This window comes from Micropterus dolomieu, linkage group LG15 (genome assembly GCF_021292245.1).
Source record: "Micropterus dolomieu isolate WLL.071019.BEF.003 ecotype Adirondacks linkage group LG15, ASM2129224v1, whole genome shotgun sequence".
Taxonomy (NCBI): Eukaryota; Metazoa; Chordata; class Actinopteri; order Centrarchiformes; family Centrarchidae; genus Micropterus; species Micropterus dolomieu.
In genome coordinates this window covers 20574586-20593228 of record NC_060164.1, presented here as the reverse complement: position 1 = coordinate 20593228, position 18643 = coordinate 20574586, and the positions used below count along the sequence as shown (strand labels likewise).

At 38.0% G+C, this 18643-nt stretch overlaps 1 protein-coding gene across 1 annotated transcript in view; it reads right to left on the bottom strand.

Annotated features, from left to right (window-relative positions):
• Window positions 1–18643, bottom strand: part of arid5b (AT-rich interaction domain 5B) — a 71073-nt gene that overhangs the window by 31029 nt on the left and 21401 nt on the right. The window contains exon 4 of the mRNA XM_046070291.1: window positions 8518–8748. Coding sequence (XP_045926247.1) covers window positions 8518–8748 — 231 coding nt within the window. The remainder of the gene's footprint in view (window positions 1–8517; window positions 8749–18643) is intronic.

The following is an 18643-nucleotide window of genomic DNA, read 5'->3' as shown; positions in this document are numbered from 1 at the left end:
TCAGACTGTTGTTGTTATATTGCTCAGCATAGGAAAGAGGACATTCTCCCAAACCATCATGACTTTGTCAGTTTCAATTTTACATATTCCATTTTCCTTCTTTGCATAGCCTACTCCACTTTCCATTTTACATACACCAAAAGCCTTCAAATCAAATTTCACTCCTTGTCATACAGGCTATTCAAAGTACTAGCATTTCTAGAACAGTGTACAGTAAATGTAACTTTTAACAGAATCACACATGAGGAAAGTACAGTATCTGGAACCTTTCCAAATAACAACAATGACGCTTTCAGATTACAATCAATTTCCATGTGACCTCATTCCATTACCCTTCCAGGAATCAGGATTATTTTCACTTAAAACATGCTCTGAAAATTAAATACATAAGCAAGTAAACATGAAAGCAATTTAGGGGGAAATTGGTGTAAGTGCAGTATGAATTTTCCTGCTTTATTATGGAAGGCATTTGGAAAAAAAAATGCTAGTGCTCTTAATTCATTATTTGTGCGCCGTTGTGCATGCTCCCCCCGGGGAGAAGCAACATTACTCTTTCATCAGATCAAATGAAGCGAAGCCGTGCCGTTCCAGGAAGAGCCAATTAAACTGTTCAAAGAAGTTTATTATTGCGACGGATTATGAAATCATTCTCATCGGATTCATTGGGGTGTGTGTGTTTCGACAACGGTGTGAATGTGTGTACTTTATCACTGCGCAAACTCATAAAGGCTGTCGACTCAGGCTTTCCATTTGCAAAGTAAATAGAATGGTACGCTGTCACAGTGTTACATGTTTTACAAGAGAAATTTCACAAACGTAATTATGGAGAGAACATTAATTTCTTCCTTCTTTCTCGTTCTTTCTTTCATGCTGTCCACCTCATGTGATTTCCTCATGATAGTAGTGTCAAGAGTTAAGTACTTATTAACACATTTGAGACATGGCTGGGTTTAATCTTAACCCAGATCCAATGACTGACAAACACACTGAGGTATGCAACAACCTCTGACCTAGAGAACTTAATATCACCAAGTATTTAGACACACACACACAAACACACACACACACACGCTCAATGTAATTGCACAAGAAAAAAAAACTTTTTGGCTCATGTCCAACCAGGCACATTATCTTTCTGTGTGTATTTAATCTATAATAACTAACAGCACTGCTTAGTTGTCAAGACCAAAATAAACAAATACACTACAACACAGTACAGGCAGTAAATATCTGACAAGTGAACAAGTCACTTCAGCTTTTGCTTGTACCCAAGTGTTGGCAAGTAGCTCTTAATGGCTATTGTTCCAGGGGAGGAAATTGAAAAATAAATCCAAAGCAAAGAAATGTTAAGAGCACGCAGAGGGACTGTCCCAAATACACACGCCTGTTGTTCCAAGAGTGCCGAATGTAAAACAGAGTCAAAGTTACGTAATGTGAAGGATTTGCTAAAAACGGGATAACCTTCAAACGCTTCCACATCATTGATACTGACAGACTGAAGCAACAACTCAGTAGGACCGAGGCTTTAAAAATACAGTATTTCAATTTGGCTTTTGGAGAGAAAGAGAGAGAGAGAGAGAGAGAGAGAGAGAGAGAGAGAGAGAGAGAGGTAGGGAACAGGGGAGGAGAGAGAGAGGAAGAGATGAAAGGGAGCAGTGGATAAGCTTCAAGGCTTATCCTATTCATTACTGGAGGAAAAAAAAAATCACAGCATCGACCTATAAATAAATGAATGCCAGGATAAACACGGACCCCATACATCAATAAAACATATGTATTCTAATAGATCACGCTCTAGTTACACTTGATGGGATTGAGTTGGCCAATGAGCCCAATCATAGGGACTTTATCATTTTGAAAAGCTACACAGCATTAAGCTACAGTGATTATAAATGATCATCATTCCCAATACAAAATAGGTCAATGGATACTTTTATCTTTCTGTTATTTTTTTTTATGCTAATGTATTGTATTTTAGGGTTTTAATACAATAACCCGCAGATGACTTTGAAAAAAAAAAGGAAACATCAATCACAATCATGTACAGTATGATCCCCCCTTTGTTACTGTCATGTATCGGCAGTGTAACAATTATTTTTGACGTCACTTAAGTTACACAAGCACTTTTCAGAAACAACAACCGGTAACAAGCCTCTACCTGCAGACACTGTGAAAGATGCTTGACACTTAACCCAGCAACCTGACTAGAAGGCTGCATTCATGAGCTGTTTCTACACCAGCCTCACTGGCAGAGACAGATTTTGTAAACAGCATCTACAGTTACACTGATGAGTCAGACGTGTTCACTCCAGGTTGCAACATGCTGTTCTGTAATTTTTATTAGGGACATTCACAAGTTGTATCACAACTCACATCAGGGACTTTATGAAAATATGACTCTCAGTGTGTAGTCCTTTACAGCTACAAACCTACCACATCTCTTTTTAATCATATAAATATAATATAAATATAATGTAATATGCTCACCAGCAGTGGTTCTTCCACATTTGACAAGGGTATTAATGGAATAATCATGCAAGCCATTATGAATGAGGTCAAGCCGGCCTGGCCAGCTGAAGTGTAAAGTAATTAATAACATGCTCAGCAGTTTATCAGAGTTTTAAATTACACAACTGCTTTAAAATCTTTTTTTTAATCTCCAGGCCTGATAATGACTTGTCAAAGTATTTGTAACCATCTTGCCAAAGTGGTTAATCACTTACCTTAGGAGGACATTTGTGTGCCTTTTCAGGGAGTTACCCAATAACTTACTTTTTTTTGGATGAATTTTTCCTACATTTGAGGCATTTCAATTTGCTATGAAAATCAACATGCAGAGACATGAAATGTACTTGATGAGTGATCCTTCACAGTCAACATGTTAACGCCATTATTATTCTTTGTCAATGTTAACATCTTGTGGTATCGCTGTTGCAAGCAGGTGCAAGTCTGAAAATTACCTTTGGGGATGCGTTCAAGGACACTCCAACATCCAACGTTTGAAAGTCTGCCACCAAAAAAACCCCACTGCATCTGCATTCATGATCTACAATGTGCTGATAGAAAATTGTAACCTGATTAACCCACACATCAAAAAGGATCATGTGAATTTGGTTGTTACTTTTGTTTAAAATGGTTGCTGTTTGGCAGATATCTATTAAATCTTAGACGTTTGAGTGTCCATAAATGCAGCACCATAAATGCAGAGATTTCAAAACAGTCATTACTCACAGCTGCAATAAAGTGATAATAGTGTGACAATAAAAAGGTGACTAAATGTTTCACTATGTGGGATCAACTATATAAAGTAGGTTTTATGTTACTGAAAACTGATTTTTAATACTGTAGTGAAATTAAAAATGAAAATGGCTGCCTGAAAGGAAGGAAATGTCTAAGTCAACATGTGGTTATCTTTGTAACCTAAGTATGTGAAGATTCAAGGACGTAGGTTTGGTTTTCAGAAAAAACTAAAATCACGTGAATGCTATTTCCTGCACAGGATTATATCAATCTAGAAAAGAACACATATCTATGACATTAGCAATGTCCTGCTTTCCACCAAATTAACAGTAGTCTAATAAAAGGAAACAAATGCTGAAATATTACTATTGTGGATCTTCACTAAAAAGAGCACTGTCCTTTATTTCTTTATCTAATATTTGATTGATGTTCAATTATGGCATCAGATTAAACAGTTTTTTGAGAGTCAAGTGTGTAGCCTGAGAGGCAAAACCCAGGGCAAAAAAAGTTAGCAAATTACTCAACTGCTGCTCTTAAGCTTATTGCTGTGAGCACAGGGTAATAATTGAAGGCGACTCTGAGGATCAACATTTTTATTAACTCCTCTCTTCTCTCATCTGGATTTTTACAGCTGGACAGTCAGGGGACAATGTTTAGGGGACATTTTAATGAGGGGGAAAAAAGTGTGAAAGTGGGGGAGATAAAAATGGTATTTTGAGCAAGGTGTCATGCAATGACCCTTTAACTGAAGTAAGAGTATACCTGGTTGCTCTTTCTTCCTCTACTAGTCAATTATCTTTGATCAGCACTGCTTCTCTGACAAACCTTTGCACTGTAAACAGGTCTAGACCTGAAAAGCTCCTCGCCTATAACCACTTGCTTATTTATCTCTCTGCTGTTTGCTAAAAATAGATAAGCAGCAATGCAAAGCAATAAGTGAGGAGCTGGTGTGTTGCTGGTGACATAATAGAGATAATCAGACAGATTGTTGAGAAAGTGCTTTTAGTTAAAATAACACTGTGGAATCAATTCTGCCTGTGCATACCATGGTATATTAAAGCAATCAATAGGACACATCCTGCTCTAAGTGTGTTAGGGCTTGTCATACAGCATGGCATGTTATATGCTGTGTATAAGTGCCTATACGGTAAATATATAAATATAAATAATATATATCTTTCATTTGTTCAAAAAAACAATTTTACAGATATGTAAGGACATGACAGTGTACTATAAGTGGCCTTCCACCAGATGTCCAGTTCCTTGTTATATAAAGTCCTGATTATGAAAACTGAAAATACAGCAACAACATGCACTCTTTTCTCCTCTAAATTTCTCCTCTATGGCCTTTGTATACCATGACATATGGACAATGAAAAATTCATGGGCTGGTGGTTAACACAAATCTGCAGAGGAGATGGGAAAACATGAGCTTAGCAAGCAGTTTGCCTATTACATTAACAGACGGGGCTGTCATGGGACGATATCGGTGTATGCATATTTCATCTAATCTGATTTCATGTTTAAAGAGGGAGCGAGAAAGTGGTTCAAGTTGTGGAAACAATGACATCATACTGTATGTTCATCTGGTGGCCCAACCCAATCAAGCTAGCAGGACTGAATGTTTTTAAAGATATTATCTCAGAATACTGGTTTAAGATTTTAACATGTTTCTTCCTTTGCTTCCTTTTCTCTTCTTTAGTTTAGTATATTCATATCAGTTTCAGTGAAAAGACGTGTGATAGGAAATCACAGGAAATCTTTTTTTTCTGTCAAACACAGATGCAACTTACTCAGACAAGCAGAAACAGCCTCATAAATACACACGAAGCACAACCAAATTCAGCCACAGATGTACAAAACTAGCACACATGCACCGCATTACAAAAATAGACTGTAAAATTCTGTTTATGAAGAGTGCATCTGGACAATGTTAATATATTGAAGCAATAAATAGTGTTTTTATACTCCTCCCACCCTGGAGGATTACAAAAAAGGATTCCAAAGGATTGTACTCAAAATGTTTCTTTTTAATAAAAATCAAACCAGCACTGAGTGAGAGATATTTCAAACAAACACACACTGAGCTGAGCATGAAATATATAGTTTCTGTGCCAAGGAAAGAGACCTGGGGAATATAGGACAAATGAGAAAGAGAAAGAGGAGGAGGAGGGGCAGCTCCTCTCAACTGCTTTGCCTCAAACATGATTGCCTCACTAACTTTCAAAATACTGTTGATTTAAGCAATGTGCACACACGGAGTGTTAGGTTTCTGAAGGGGTTTGGGGGGGGGAGGTCAGCAGTTTGGGAGCATAACTTCAGAATCAAAGAAAATGGGGAAAATGTTGGTCATAATATTTTCTTGAACAGACGCCCAAATGAGTAGCTGTCAAGATGCTCTGAAGCTCTGGGATGTACATCTTGTTTAAATATATCGTGTACAGCACCTCTAGGTCAAGCTTATAAATATTTATGTTATTGCTTTGTATCACATACTGTATCCATGCCAAATGAATGTGAGTAATACTCAACAGAACCATGAAAGCTAATAACAAAACCTTGAACCTTGTCATCTGTCATTCAGCGCTGCAGAGGATTGTCCCAATCAAACTATTTTTGGCTTTTTCTTACCGAGTGGCCTCAGTAATGATAATATTACTATAGTACAGCACATTATATATGCTCTATTAGGTTTATACTGTACAAGTGCTTGTGTTTCATTAAGTATGTCAGCATGCACACAGTAAGTGCTGTGAAGAATATATGTGCCAGAGAGGTCTTCCACACAACATATATTTCCTTTTCTTCGATTGTGCAACTAGTACAGTCCTTCTGGCAAGATATGAAACCAGGGACATGGAGTAGCATGGGTATAATCAATCCACGCTGGAAGAAAATGCATGATAATTATAAACAAAAACTGTGTCATTCCCCATGAGGAAAGCAGCTGCAGTGGTGACAGGCGATGCTGAATATAACATAAATATGGATCACAAGACTGAAGATTTGGTAACTAACGCAACCACAGTTTTGCTCAGGCTGAATGTAGATCGAGTTTTTAAAGAAGCTCAGTCTCCGAAAACGGTCATTGTCATACCAGGAACCATCTTACATCATTGAGTAAAGTCAGAGCAAATATTAAATATATCACAGTCATTATGTACACAAGAGCAGACAGAGCATGCTGATGTTTCATATCTAGTACACTGGACATGATCAAATAAAAAAAACATCTGCTGCTGATAATATAATAAATATGTACATGATTATGCTGTACATACACCTGCTGTAGTGCTGTGTTGAAACCATAACCAGGCTACCAAGAATAGATTGGATTTAATCACCAGGCTTTCATCTGATGGCTACATTTCACACAATACAGTACCAACAGGCATGCTGAAAATCTGCAATAGCACTTTTTTTTTCCTGAGGCCTCTCGTCTCCTTTACCCCCTGAGGTAGCCTGACACACTTTCATGAATTAGCCTAAACAAGACGGACGGCTATTAGAGCTGCCACAGCAGATTTGGCTGAATCTAAAAGGTCAGAATTAGCATTGAGAGAAACACAGAATAAAGTCCTAAAATTGTTCCCCAGATCAATGTTTAACTTTTTAATATTTCACAGCTGCACAGTAATGTTTCTTACGTGTCCACAGTGCTGGTATTTGTCCTAATAAAGGTGGATTTAATATGGCGTTTATAGCTGCTTTTTGATACGGAGCCTGTAAATGGCAGGAGAACTTTACTCAGCAGTTGTGTATGTGTTGAAGTGCTTGTGTACAAACATTTGTGTGTGTGTGTGTGTGTGTGTGTGTTTGTGCCTATAAGTAAGGCGCCCTTGACGCCTTAGTTCACTTGGCAGGGTGATGGAAATTACTTGGCTCTGCTGTTTTGAAACAAATCACAAACAAGTCTCCTAGCAGCAATTCAAGCTGAAATAAAAGCCTGCTTCAAACCTAGTAAACGTTCATGTGAATAACACAATCTGGTTGCCTTAGTCAAAAAAAGTAGAACTCCCCAAGGCTCTGAAAATAAACCTTTAGCTTAAATGTGGCTCACAGAGGAATGGCATTATTGAGCCAAGTGAATGAGCAACAGCAGCCACAGGATGTTAGCGTTACTATTCATAACTTATTTTCCTATGCCTAAAACCGTTTCCCTTCTGGTCTCACCTCTGCTGCTCTCTTAAAATGCAATTACCTACTGGCAAATTTACAGGAAAAGAAAAACAATGACTTTTGACCAGAGGAGCCGTTACTGTGAATGTCAAATTGATGCTGCACAAGAGCCCGCTGAGCTCTGCCGTGTTACAGAGCAGAGGAAATATAAAGAGAGATGAATCACATTATTCCTTTGTTTTAGCCTGGCTCAGGGTTAATAAAATGTGTGGATTCATGAGCGGCAGGGAAAGCACAGTGAATGGCAAATAGACATGTTCCAGCACTTCAAAATTCCTCACTGGAACCACAGAATGCTTTTCATAGGTGTGACTGGGGAGGGTGTTTGAATGGCGGTCACTTGTGTTCGTAAACAGAAAGCATCATATAGGAAAGAAACTGAGACTAAATGAAAGACATATTGAAAGCATATTTCTATGGAGGTCTGGTAAGCTCACTTGTGTCTAATGCCATACCTCCAGATATTTTCATTTCACACCATCCGATGCTGACTCAAGTGACTTCACTTATCAGAGCTCAAATAGCTTCGTCTCGCGCCGCAAAAGGCTTTATACAACTTTTTTCACATATGTAGTGGTACTCGCCAACACCTGTACACATAGTTTGTGTAAAATCAGTGCACTTCCCCTTTAAAAATCCAGCATTGGCTTCTGTATTTGGCTTTGGAACCTAAATGATACAGTAGCTCCCTTTTCTTTGCCCTTTGATGGTCTTCACTTTGATAGGCGGCTCTTGCACAAATTAAATGTTTAAATGGACTCAAGTACATTTTCTGGGATTTCACACTATAGAGCTAAATTGCTTGGCCTGAAAAGTGCAAACACTCTCCATTTCCCACTAAAAGCCGACTTGAACAAATGGTCAGGGTAACCATAATGACATAATTGAAAGTATGAGATGAACCGTACTATGAGAATGAGTTTTAAGTGCATGGTTACTTTCAGGGCTCAGGACATGAGGAGTTTGCTGTTTCATGGGGCAATGTGCATCACTCCAAACTGCCATAAACTGCCTCTGTAATGGCTGTGTGCATTTCAGATGAGCTAATATGTTAACTTATCTGAAGGCGACAGTCAAATCTCCAGCTGTCACACTCACCAAATTCATCACAGATGCTCTCGTTCTGCAGCAGGGCGGGGTGTTCGAAGGTGTCCCGGCAGTACAGGATCCTCGTGCTCCCGCCCAAAGCAGCAATGCCGCCCAGCGCCAGCACCGTGTGGTCTATAAGCAGAGAGGACGGTTGCTCTCTGACCCGCGCCAAAACTGAGCGGTAGCGGCAATACTGGGGGTAACTGAGGACCAAAACCTTCCGCCCATCCTCCTCCTGGCCTGAAAAACACACAAAATACAGACACACAGTTAGAAGGTCCAGAGATTTAATACATACGTAGTTAATAACCTTGACATTCAATAAGGACATTTGCAAGGAAATAGAGAATGTTTTGTTTTTCCAAGTGCTGCTGTTAGATTTGTAGAGAATGGCAGCACTTCATTTTACAGGACACATTCACTCTTCCATTTCTCTTCAGGTTTTACTATTTTATTCTCTCTCATACATCATTCTTTAGCTACTCTTTTATTCTGGCACATCTACTGCAAATCTGCTGTGAATATGATCCTTTTACTATTGGCCTTAAATAGCAAGGTTGCTCGTAATGTTTGAGATCTAAGACTTTAGGGTTGTCCTGCTGTAATGTTTAGTGAGTGTCAGATAAATCTCAAGAAGCTAGCTACATCTTTGCTATACGCTAATTTATCAAGTGCCAAACAATCCCCAGCAAAGTTCTGTGTATCACATACAAATATATTCATCTCTCTTGTTACCTGATGTCTCTGTGTGTTTCAGGAAATGCATCACATTAAGGAAGAAACCTGCTCTAATACTGCTGTTTCATTGTGACTTGAAATAGTTTTCATGAAAGCATTCCTTGACACTACACCCTTTCATGGCTACAACACGTTATGTTGTTGGGCTGCATGTTTGAAATGCAAGACATGCATCGCCATTGGGATGACAAGAGGAAGCACTCTAGATCCTTGCTACTTTAACTGACAAAGTTTTTTAACAAGCAAGTTTGAGGTGGTTTGAGGTGTGTGTGTGTGTGTGTGTCCATTCGCAGCCTGGGTAAGTGGGTAATGTCTTCCTGACTGCTGACCTTGTTACCCTACAACCATCTAAATACATGAATTTAGTTATACCTGCTGGAAAAATCAAATATATAATAATTTATGAGAAAAATAAAAACACTGTGAGTGAACATCTTGCTCTAGTTTGACAGTAGTACAGTTGGCTGATAACAAAGCTCACTGTTTTACTCAGGTAGTAGTGAAACCTCCCATTAGAGCCAGCCTTTTCCGTCACCTTAGTTGTGATGTTTCTAATTAATATTCCACTGACAGTGTGTACGTGACTAATGCATTATCACCTGTGACAACTAACTGTCTAAATTTCTTCCGTTTTTTTGGAGAACCTCTGTACAGGAAGTAGACTGAGGTGACACAATAAACTGCCATAGTAGCCAGGAAATATGCTCACAGACAAATCAAACTGTTGAAAAGAATCTACTCGGAAGACACAATGATGAAAAATACCACGAGTCAATACAGGAACATTTTTAAACTAGTGATGTCAGAAATTAGAGAACAGAATTCAAATATGTTAAGGTGGCTGTAAAGTCACTACCACCCATTAAATATACATTTGATTAAATGTAGCCTCTTTTTGCTTCTATAAAAACCTCTTCTTACAGTATATATCATCTTCTATATGTGGATGTTATGCAAATACCAGAACATTAAAGCTACAGGTTACTGATTAAAATGACAGTTTTTATGCAGTCCTGCTTAATTACAACAGAACATCTCCTGCCACCCGCATTACCGAAATACATTAATCTATAACAAATTACATGCTCAATTATTATTTTTATGCAGCGGGAGATGGAACTGGATAAATAAGGCACTTTAGAAGAGAAATCATTTAATGAGCTAATTTGAAGATGTAGAAGAGACACTGCACAATTTTTAAAGATGGTATTGGGCCCAGTGTTTCCCCTTGGATTATTTTGCAGGAGCTCTATGTTCTGCTAAATCTGATTAGTTTTGTCTGCTCTCAATGTTGAATATGTTCGCCATAAAATAGGTTTAAGTCTTACCTACCATAAACACTGAAATGAAATAATCACAAGTAATGACAGTGTGCAATATGAGTTGACATGACAGAATTTAATGTAGGCCAGAAATTCATGGTTATTTTTATCATCAGTTTGTCTGTCAGTTATTTTTGATCTTGATCGATTGTTTAAAATATCAGAAAATAGTATTTAAAAAAAGTCCATTTCTCAGAGCTCCAGCAGACATATTTAAACGTATTATTTTGTCTGACCAACAGTCCAAAACCCAAAAACATTCAGCTTAATCAATCATCAAAGACTACTGCAAAGACATTTGATAATACTGAAACCACTAAAATATTTGCTTAAAACATTACTCACAAGGTTAAGTAATTACTAAGTATAGTTGCTGATGAATTTTCTGTTGATCAACTAATTGATTAATTGACTAATTGTTTCAGCACTAATATAATATGATAAATGAATATGAGGTGACTTTATATGACAACATACAGTATAATAAATTATGATGTGTCTGGTCCAGAGCTCCAATGGGTTTATCTGAGAATGCGATCATAACATGTTTCTAATCTTCTATTATATATGTATAAAATAAAGTAATGCAGTACAGTACAGTACTGCACAATGAATTGAAATTGGCCAGATCATAACATATAGATAAAATTATATATGTGCATTGCTCAGTAAAGCTTCAGTCAATGTCACATTTTGTAGACTCACTTGCTCTTATAGAGTGTTTTTTTGAAAGTAGAGTGCTAATATTTTTGTAGCTTACAAAGTCAATGGTTCAACAGTTGATGAAGCAGAGTCAGGCAGTTTGAAACACGATTTATACATGAATTATTCACCGTCCTGTCTGCTTTTACAAAGCCCTTGGACATGACATTCATGGGAATTTCTGCTGGTAAGTTAATATTTCAAGGGTGGCTAACTAGCAAGCTTTTCACTTTGTGTTCCTAAAGACAAAACAGGCAGGTTTTAAAAATGCATCTTTCCCTTTTTGGTGTTATTCTAACAAACTGGAGGCTGATAGCATCACTGAAATGTGCAGCAGAAACAGGACAGGAAGGGCACCATTCATGACATATTTACAACAGCTGCATTCCCGACAATCAGCGTAATTAGTTCCAATGTACTCCAATATGATGACCACTTCAAAAGAAATTATTAAAACCATTCAACCAGCACACATACACATAGACACAAGACAGCCTATGTGGAGGCAGTTGCCAAAAAGCCTACAGATTTACAAACACACATATTCCTGCATACATGCACATGCGTATCACGCTGCGGACACACACATTCATCAAAGATTGCAGCAGTTGTCATACGCAGTTACAGCTCAGAGGTAGAGCAGGCTTTGTTTCCAAATGTCAGGGATTTTTATTGTAAGCGGTCACCGTCAAACCTGCTCTTTCTCCTGAGGACTCTCACAGCATTTCACTTGATTAGATTCAATTTGAAGAGAGAGCTGCAGGGCATTAATAACTGTACAAAGGCATTGTAAAGTATGCATGTCGATGTGTGTGTTGGTGCATGTAATGCACATTGAGTGTGTGTACACTTTAAAAATTCCTTTTGTTCTTACAGCCCGACCTTTCAAAAAAAAAAGGATGTCTCTATCTTTACGTAAGCTTTCTAATTGGTCGGGGCCATGGCTGTATCACTGGAGAGCTGGAAGACATTATATGAGAACATTATGCAATTTGTTTCTCTCTCTCTGGATCTCTTTTCTATTTTCTCTGTCTGCCTGTCAGTCCTCTCCTGGTGGTAGTATAGCATGATGATCATACAGCTGTGGTGTGGCAGATTATTTTCAGAACACGCTGTAAAGCTCCTGGCCTCATAAACTACAATAGTGTCTGGGTCATTACTGCTTTACAGTACAGCTGACGTTATAAACACTCAGTCAGTGCAGCACTTAATACAATATACAGTTAACTAATAAAGTATACCAATAGTTCAGTACAATATTTAGTACTATACATTTGATGCTCTGAGCAAATGTAATACACTTAAATAGACATTCCACTAATTTTACACATCACCTTGCGGAGTGCTACTCAGCCTGTGAAAACAGTTTTATAATGGATTCTGCAGCTCTGCAGGCTTTCCAAAGTCTGAAAAATAACCCTGATTATGTCATAGTGATGTCATCGGGGTTGGGCACTGAACAAATGTATAACAGAAAGCCTGTGTTACAAACTGGGGGCAAAAGATGTGGGGGTTTACAAGCTGAGAGAGCGATCAAGTTGCAACGTGGGAATTGTAGGATCCAGCGTTTTTGGAGCTTGGACTTCAGTCCCCCAACTTTGTATAGGTCTAATGCAATTTTAACTTGCTTGAGTGCTGCATTAATTTGTGTTTCACTTACTTAAAATACAAATAGTGTAAAATAAACAAAGAGCTACAATACAAAACAGGAGAGTTTTTAACTGTGAAAGCATTTCTGGCATTATACTGTATAGTAAACTGGTGCATAGTATAGGAGCCATAAATAGAAATACTCAGACAGACAGCTAAAGGACCCTTTTATATGTTTGTTATGGTATGTTAATAGCAGCAGCAGCAGTAGTAGTAGTAGTAGTAGTAGTAGTATGAGCTAGTTAAAGACGCCTACAGTGAAATATTGTAGACTGGAGCTCTGCCAGCCCTAAAAAGTGATCTTAAAAGCAGTGAGTGGTGTGTGGAGTGATATTAGCATGCGTCTAGTCTTATTTAGGAGTCTGGCAGAAGAACTTTGTTCAAGCTGTAGACACTTCAAGGATGACTGACTTACTGAAGTAAAAAGTGCATTACAATAATGTAACGAGGATGTGACAAAGGCATGGATAGGTTTCACTGTATTTGAGATGACAAAATGGGACTGATCTTACTAACATTCCTGAGATTAAAAGAAGCATGACTGAACCAGTTTTGTAATATGTAAATTGAAATGCAAGCAGGAATCAAATTTTTACACTTTCAGACACAGGCATTACATGACTACAGCAGGAGTCCAGAAATTATTGAACTGCTTGTGCAAACGGGGTCAGGACCAATGATTAAAATGTGTGTTTCAATTTAAGATCCGAGCCTTCCACCCACTGATGTCGGGAAGACAATTATGTAAAATGGACGGTCTGCTAAACTCATTTGTGGCCTGGAATACCTGACAAGTGATATCAGTCACATAGAAGTTTCACACTGCAATGGTTTCTTTCTTTACACATAGAAACATAATGGTTTTTCAGGTATTGTTTTGACCAAATAAACTGTACAGTGAATCAATACAGTATGTTACTGGTGTGGCTTTGTAGGATTGTACTTTGTTACAAATCATGAGCCAAAGGATAGGACAGATGCTGCACAAATGAATAACAACTGAACTCAAAGAAAGCTGTATGTGTTGATTTTCTGAAGACAAACGCATCCAAACATCTGTCACTCAGGTGTGCATTAGTATTATTCTTCCAATGCCTGTAGTGTTAACAGTAAAAAAAAAAAGGAGTAGTTACATTGCAAAGCATTTGAAGATGTGAAATAAATTTAAAAAACTGTCCGGTAGAATAAAAGTCAAAGGCTTCGTTTCTGAGCTGCAGTATTTTCTTCTTACCACTACATTTGATTGTATTGATTTCCTGGCTTCCAGGCAGCCACTGTTTACTATTCACAACAGTACAAAAATCAACTTGCAGACTTTCATGTAGCTAATAATGCATTTGGTAATCTATCACAGAGAATAAGTAAAAAAAAATCCTTCTCGTTTTAGTAAACAAGGACATTTGAGAGTCATCTGCCAAACTGCAACTTTTTAATGCAGAAAATTCACACGTGCTTACTGTAACATCTGTGTCTGCTTCCTGTCTGTCTTCCTCTCAAAATTACTCATGAATGAGATGCTTTTAGCAGCTGACTCTTTTTTTCATCTTGGAAACTGAATTTCCTTGAACAAATCATCGCATTTCAAATCAGACAAATCACTTGCTAATGCGTATCAATAAAAGCAGGTTTTAAGTATTTGCAAGATGATCTTCTTGCTGCGCTGACATGAAATGACACTAGGGGTAAAACATTACTTGATTAATGTATTGGTTGACTGACAGAAATTAAATGATTAAATGTGAGAATTAGCTCCTTTTGAATATGAGTGAATATCTCAAATATCAATTGAATATATTTGCCTTTTGTTCAGACAAAGCAGGCAAATTGACTGTTAATGAAACAATTGTTCGATTAATCATAAAAATAATCAACAGAACAATTCCTAATATAAATGATTGTAATTAGCGGCCCTGAAAGCACAAAAAGAGGAGACTACATCTAAAATCTTGTTGATGTAGCATCTATAGGAAAATATTTGTGATTCCAAGTACAGGGGATTCAAAGTTTATGTGTTAAAACATGCAAAAGTAACAATATAGTCCTTTAAAAGATTCAATTATTGGAAGACTGTATCACATTACACTGTAAGCGACACTACTGCAGTCCACAGCAGACTGGTAAAGTCATTAGCTACAGTAGCTGTCATGAGACACTCTGCATGGTGAAATACGGAACTCAATCTACTCCAATGTAGTAAAAGCAACATGCTGTAATATATGCGCACAATATTTGGCTCATAAATATGACAAAATGATATTTAACACAACTCCTCCTTTGAGGAAAATAATAATAATATAATAATAATCCTTATTTGTAGAGCACTTTTCAAAAACAAGTTACAAAGTGCTTTAACAAGTGTAAAGAATAATACCAAAAAAACAAGATAAGAGCATGAAAAATTAAAACCGCTTATTAAAAAGGGGAAGAGAGGAGATGGTACTGTAATGCAGCCACGCTGTATATGAGAGAAACAGGAGTAGAAATAAATATGATGGGAACAAGCTCTGACAGTGCATTGTACCAGAAAGAATTAAAGAATATTTTGTGTAATTACATGAAAGGAAAAAATCCTGCTTCTCTTCCATAACAAGCATGATAAATTAGTCATCGTAATCAAAATCTCAGAAATGCTGCATACGACATGAAACTCATTATTTTGGAATGAAGCAGCTGCTCTGCTGGATGAATAGCTATTGCAATGTTAGATGAAACATCATTGATATCATTGAATTTGAATTTACTGCTGCATCTCTGAGATCCTCTGCTTTTATTGAAGAATTTCTGTAGCGGCTTTGCAAGTTGGGAATAAAACTAGTCTTTAATATGAGGGCTGCTGACAGTTAAAAGCAGATCTGCGCTGACTAATTAAAACCCAAATGTGACTCATGTAAACTGTGTCATTTACATTCAACCAAGCTTAAAAATATTCAAAGTGCCCACAAGCTCTGACAAGATCTTTCAGGCAAGTGTGCTCATTTCTCTTGTCACAGACAAGCACGGAAAAGCTCAAAACCATTACTTGCATGCTCCCCGTCACCCGCTGTAGTCCTTAAATCACTCACTCGGCTCAAATTTGCTGTTGTCAACATTTCCACGTTATCTGCTCGGCCAAGGAATTTACTGGATCCCCCTGCTGCTTTTGTGGGGTTGGTGAGAAATGGCAAGGTATGTAACCCAGAGCCAATAATGTCACGTTCATATTTGATGTGTGTGTGTGTGTGTGTGTGTGTGTGTGTGTGTGTGTGTGTGGCTTTTAAAGCACCAAAACAAGTCTAAAAGATTTAAAAATAGGCAGAAAGTAATATATTGGTGAAGATCAGAGAGAGAGAGAGAAGAGAAAGAGGGAAAAGCAGAGAGGAGAAGGTTCTTGTTTGGTATTCTCACTCCATCCTGCAGGCTCTCTCCGTGCTGTGTATTGATCTCCGAGGTTGCCCTGTTTCCATTTAGCTTCTTCTTATAATATATAACACATCTCTCTGATTCATCTGCTTTCTCTCTCTCTCTCTCTCTCTCTTTCTCTCTCTTCTCAATGAGGGGACATGACACTGAGAGGAGGCCATTTAAGCAGGAGCTGGCGCCCGATCTGGCTATTGGTTTCATGTTATTGAAACCTGACCAAATAAAGATGACACCTAATTGAAATGATTGGGAGGCCGGGGGGGTCACTAGCTGCAACCTTGTGTTTCCCTATGAAGAGAGCATTACATGAAACAATGGAATAAATTCTTTTGCATGATTCATCGTTCGTCCAATCTGTGAATGACTACACTATCGTCGTGGGTAAAACAAAATGTGCTAGAACATTTCTCTAATTACAAGCTAGCCTGTACTGTAAACAAAATCACATTAATTACTCTGAGGATGAGGCATCAATAAATCAGTCTATTGGAGTAAAACAAAGCAAAGCCATCACCCAGTGTGTCACGAACACACTGGGTGATGGCTTTGTGAAAAGGGAAGTAGAATTGGAATATTTCAAATGTATTTAATGGATCTGCATTAACATACTGCGTTAGCAAGTGACTCAGTGGCCGTGCATCATCAACATCACAAGTCACAGACACTGACTTGCCTTTGCTCATCATATCAGCTGCAAGCTGTGCTCTCGCACACGAACACACAGTCAGCCATTTAAACAGATACTCCACCTAAAATAGCCCTTTTGAGGATCAAATAGGGCTAAGCGATATGGGTAATATCAATATCATGATATTATTAGTAGTATTTTTGTGAATTTCCCCTCGAGAACAATACAGCCATGTCTTCTTAGGAAGCTGTTTTTTCCTTCGCCAAATATCTGCAAATGTCCTATATAAAATAATCAACCTGACAATGACTAATGACTAATAGTATATTATGTAAATGTATATTATATTGATTAAACGACTATGTGTAATGTGAGATGGGTCGCTCTTACTGATGAGCAAATTATCAACTGACTGCATCTTTCAACTTATTGTTTTGGTCCATTCATGATTCTAAATGAATGCTAATGTTGCTAAATGTCTGTAGAAACCTCTCAGCCGCATAATTCACTTTCCTGCTGTCCATTTGTAAACTCAGTATCTTCCAGACATTCATACTTTCAACAACATATTTAAATTTGAACACACAACTCTTGTCAAGGCTGTCTTGAGTCTGGTGTTTTGTTTATAGAGACTGTTTAAGTGACAAGCCCAGGAGGAGTATAAGAATTTCCAACCTACAAACAAGCCGGAGGCAGGCTTGTCAGGGGAATCGGACACTGTTTTTAGTTGTATTTGGGTGAAAATATGAATCTTTGGAACATACTGAGCTTACAAATGGACAGAAGTGCTTTAAGCTGCAGGACTGGTTTGAGAAGTTTGTATTAAGGTAAATCAGTTGTACCCATCATGAGTTCAAGCTGATCTGCCATGCTTCGTCATGGACAAACTTTTGTAACCGATATTAAAAAGATTCTGGATTATCAGATACAATGGGTGGAGTATGACTTTAAGAGATATCTGGCTTTTACATTTGTAGGCCATGTCTGTGCGTTAATTCTTCTAAGATAATCATATTCCCACAAAAGGGCACTAACACCCAGAGGAAGTGTTCTATTGAAACCGTACAGAGAGGGAGAGTAACACACAGAGAGGGTAAGAGACAGAGAAAGAGAGCCCTCCATGCATGCTGGCTCCTGTTCTTAATTATAGTAAAGTACTAAAGTGCTCATTCATTTCAGCAGGGTGGGGCAGTGGCCTGTGACAAAAAAAAGAAGAAACATTTATATAATTTTCACCTCAATTTATTCAAGTGTGCGGCACAAGGGATGAGGACACACAGCTATGCATACAAAAACAAGTGTGCACACATACACACACACACACACACACTGTTAGTCACACTAATAAGAACTGTACACACACACACACACACACATAAACACAGAGAAAATTTAACTTCCCTCAGCTTAATTCCATCCCAGATGTTCTTGTGGTTGACAGAGGGGGGAGGGAAAAATGGCTATACCACATTTTCAAAAACACACACCCATATTAAATGTTTTCAGTTAAACAGAAAGAGAGAGAAGAGAAGAGAAGAGAAGAAACAACACAAGCACTTTCCTCCAGTTGATTTATGTGATTCTATTACATTAAACATTCTTTCCCCTGAGCAGGCTCAGCTCCCTAGCAACCATCGCTCGCAGCCCTAATGTGTCTGGCACAGGGCCAGGGAAAGCTGCCTGCCTTATTGATTGC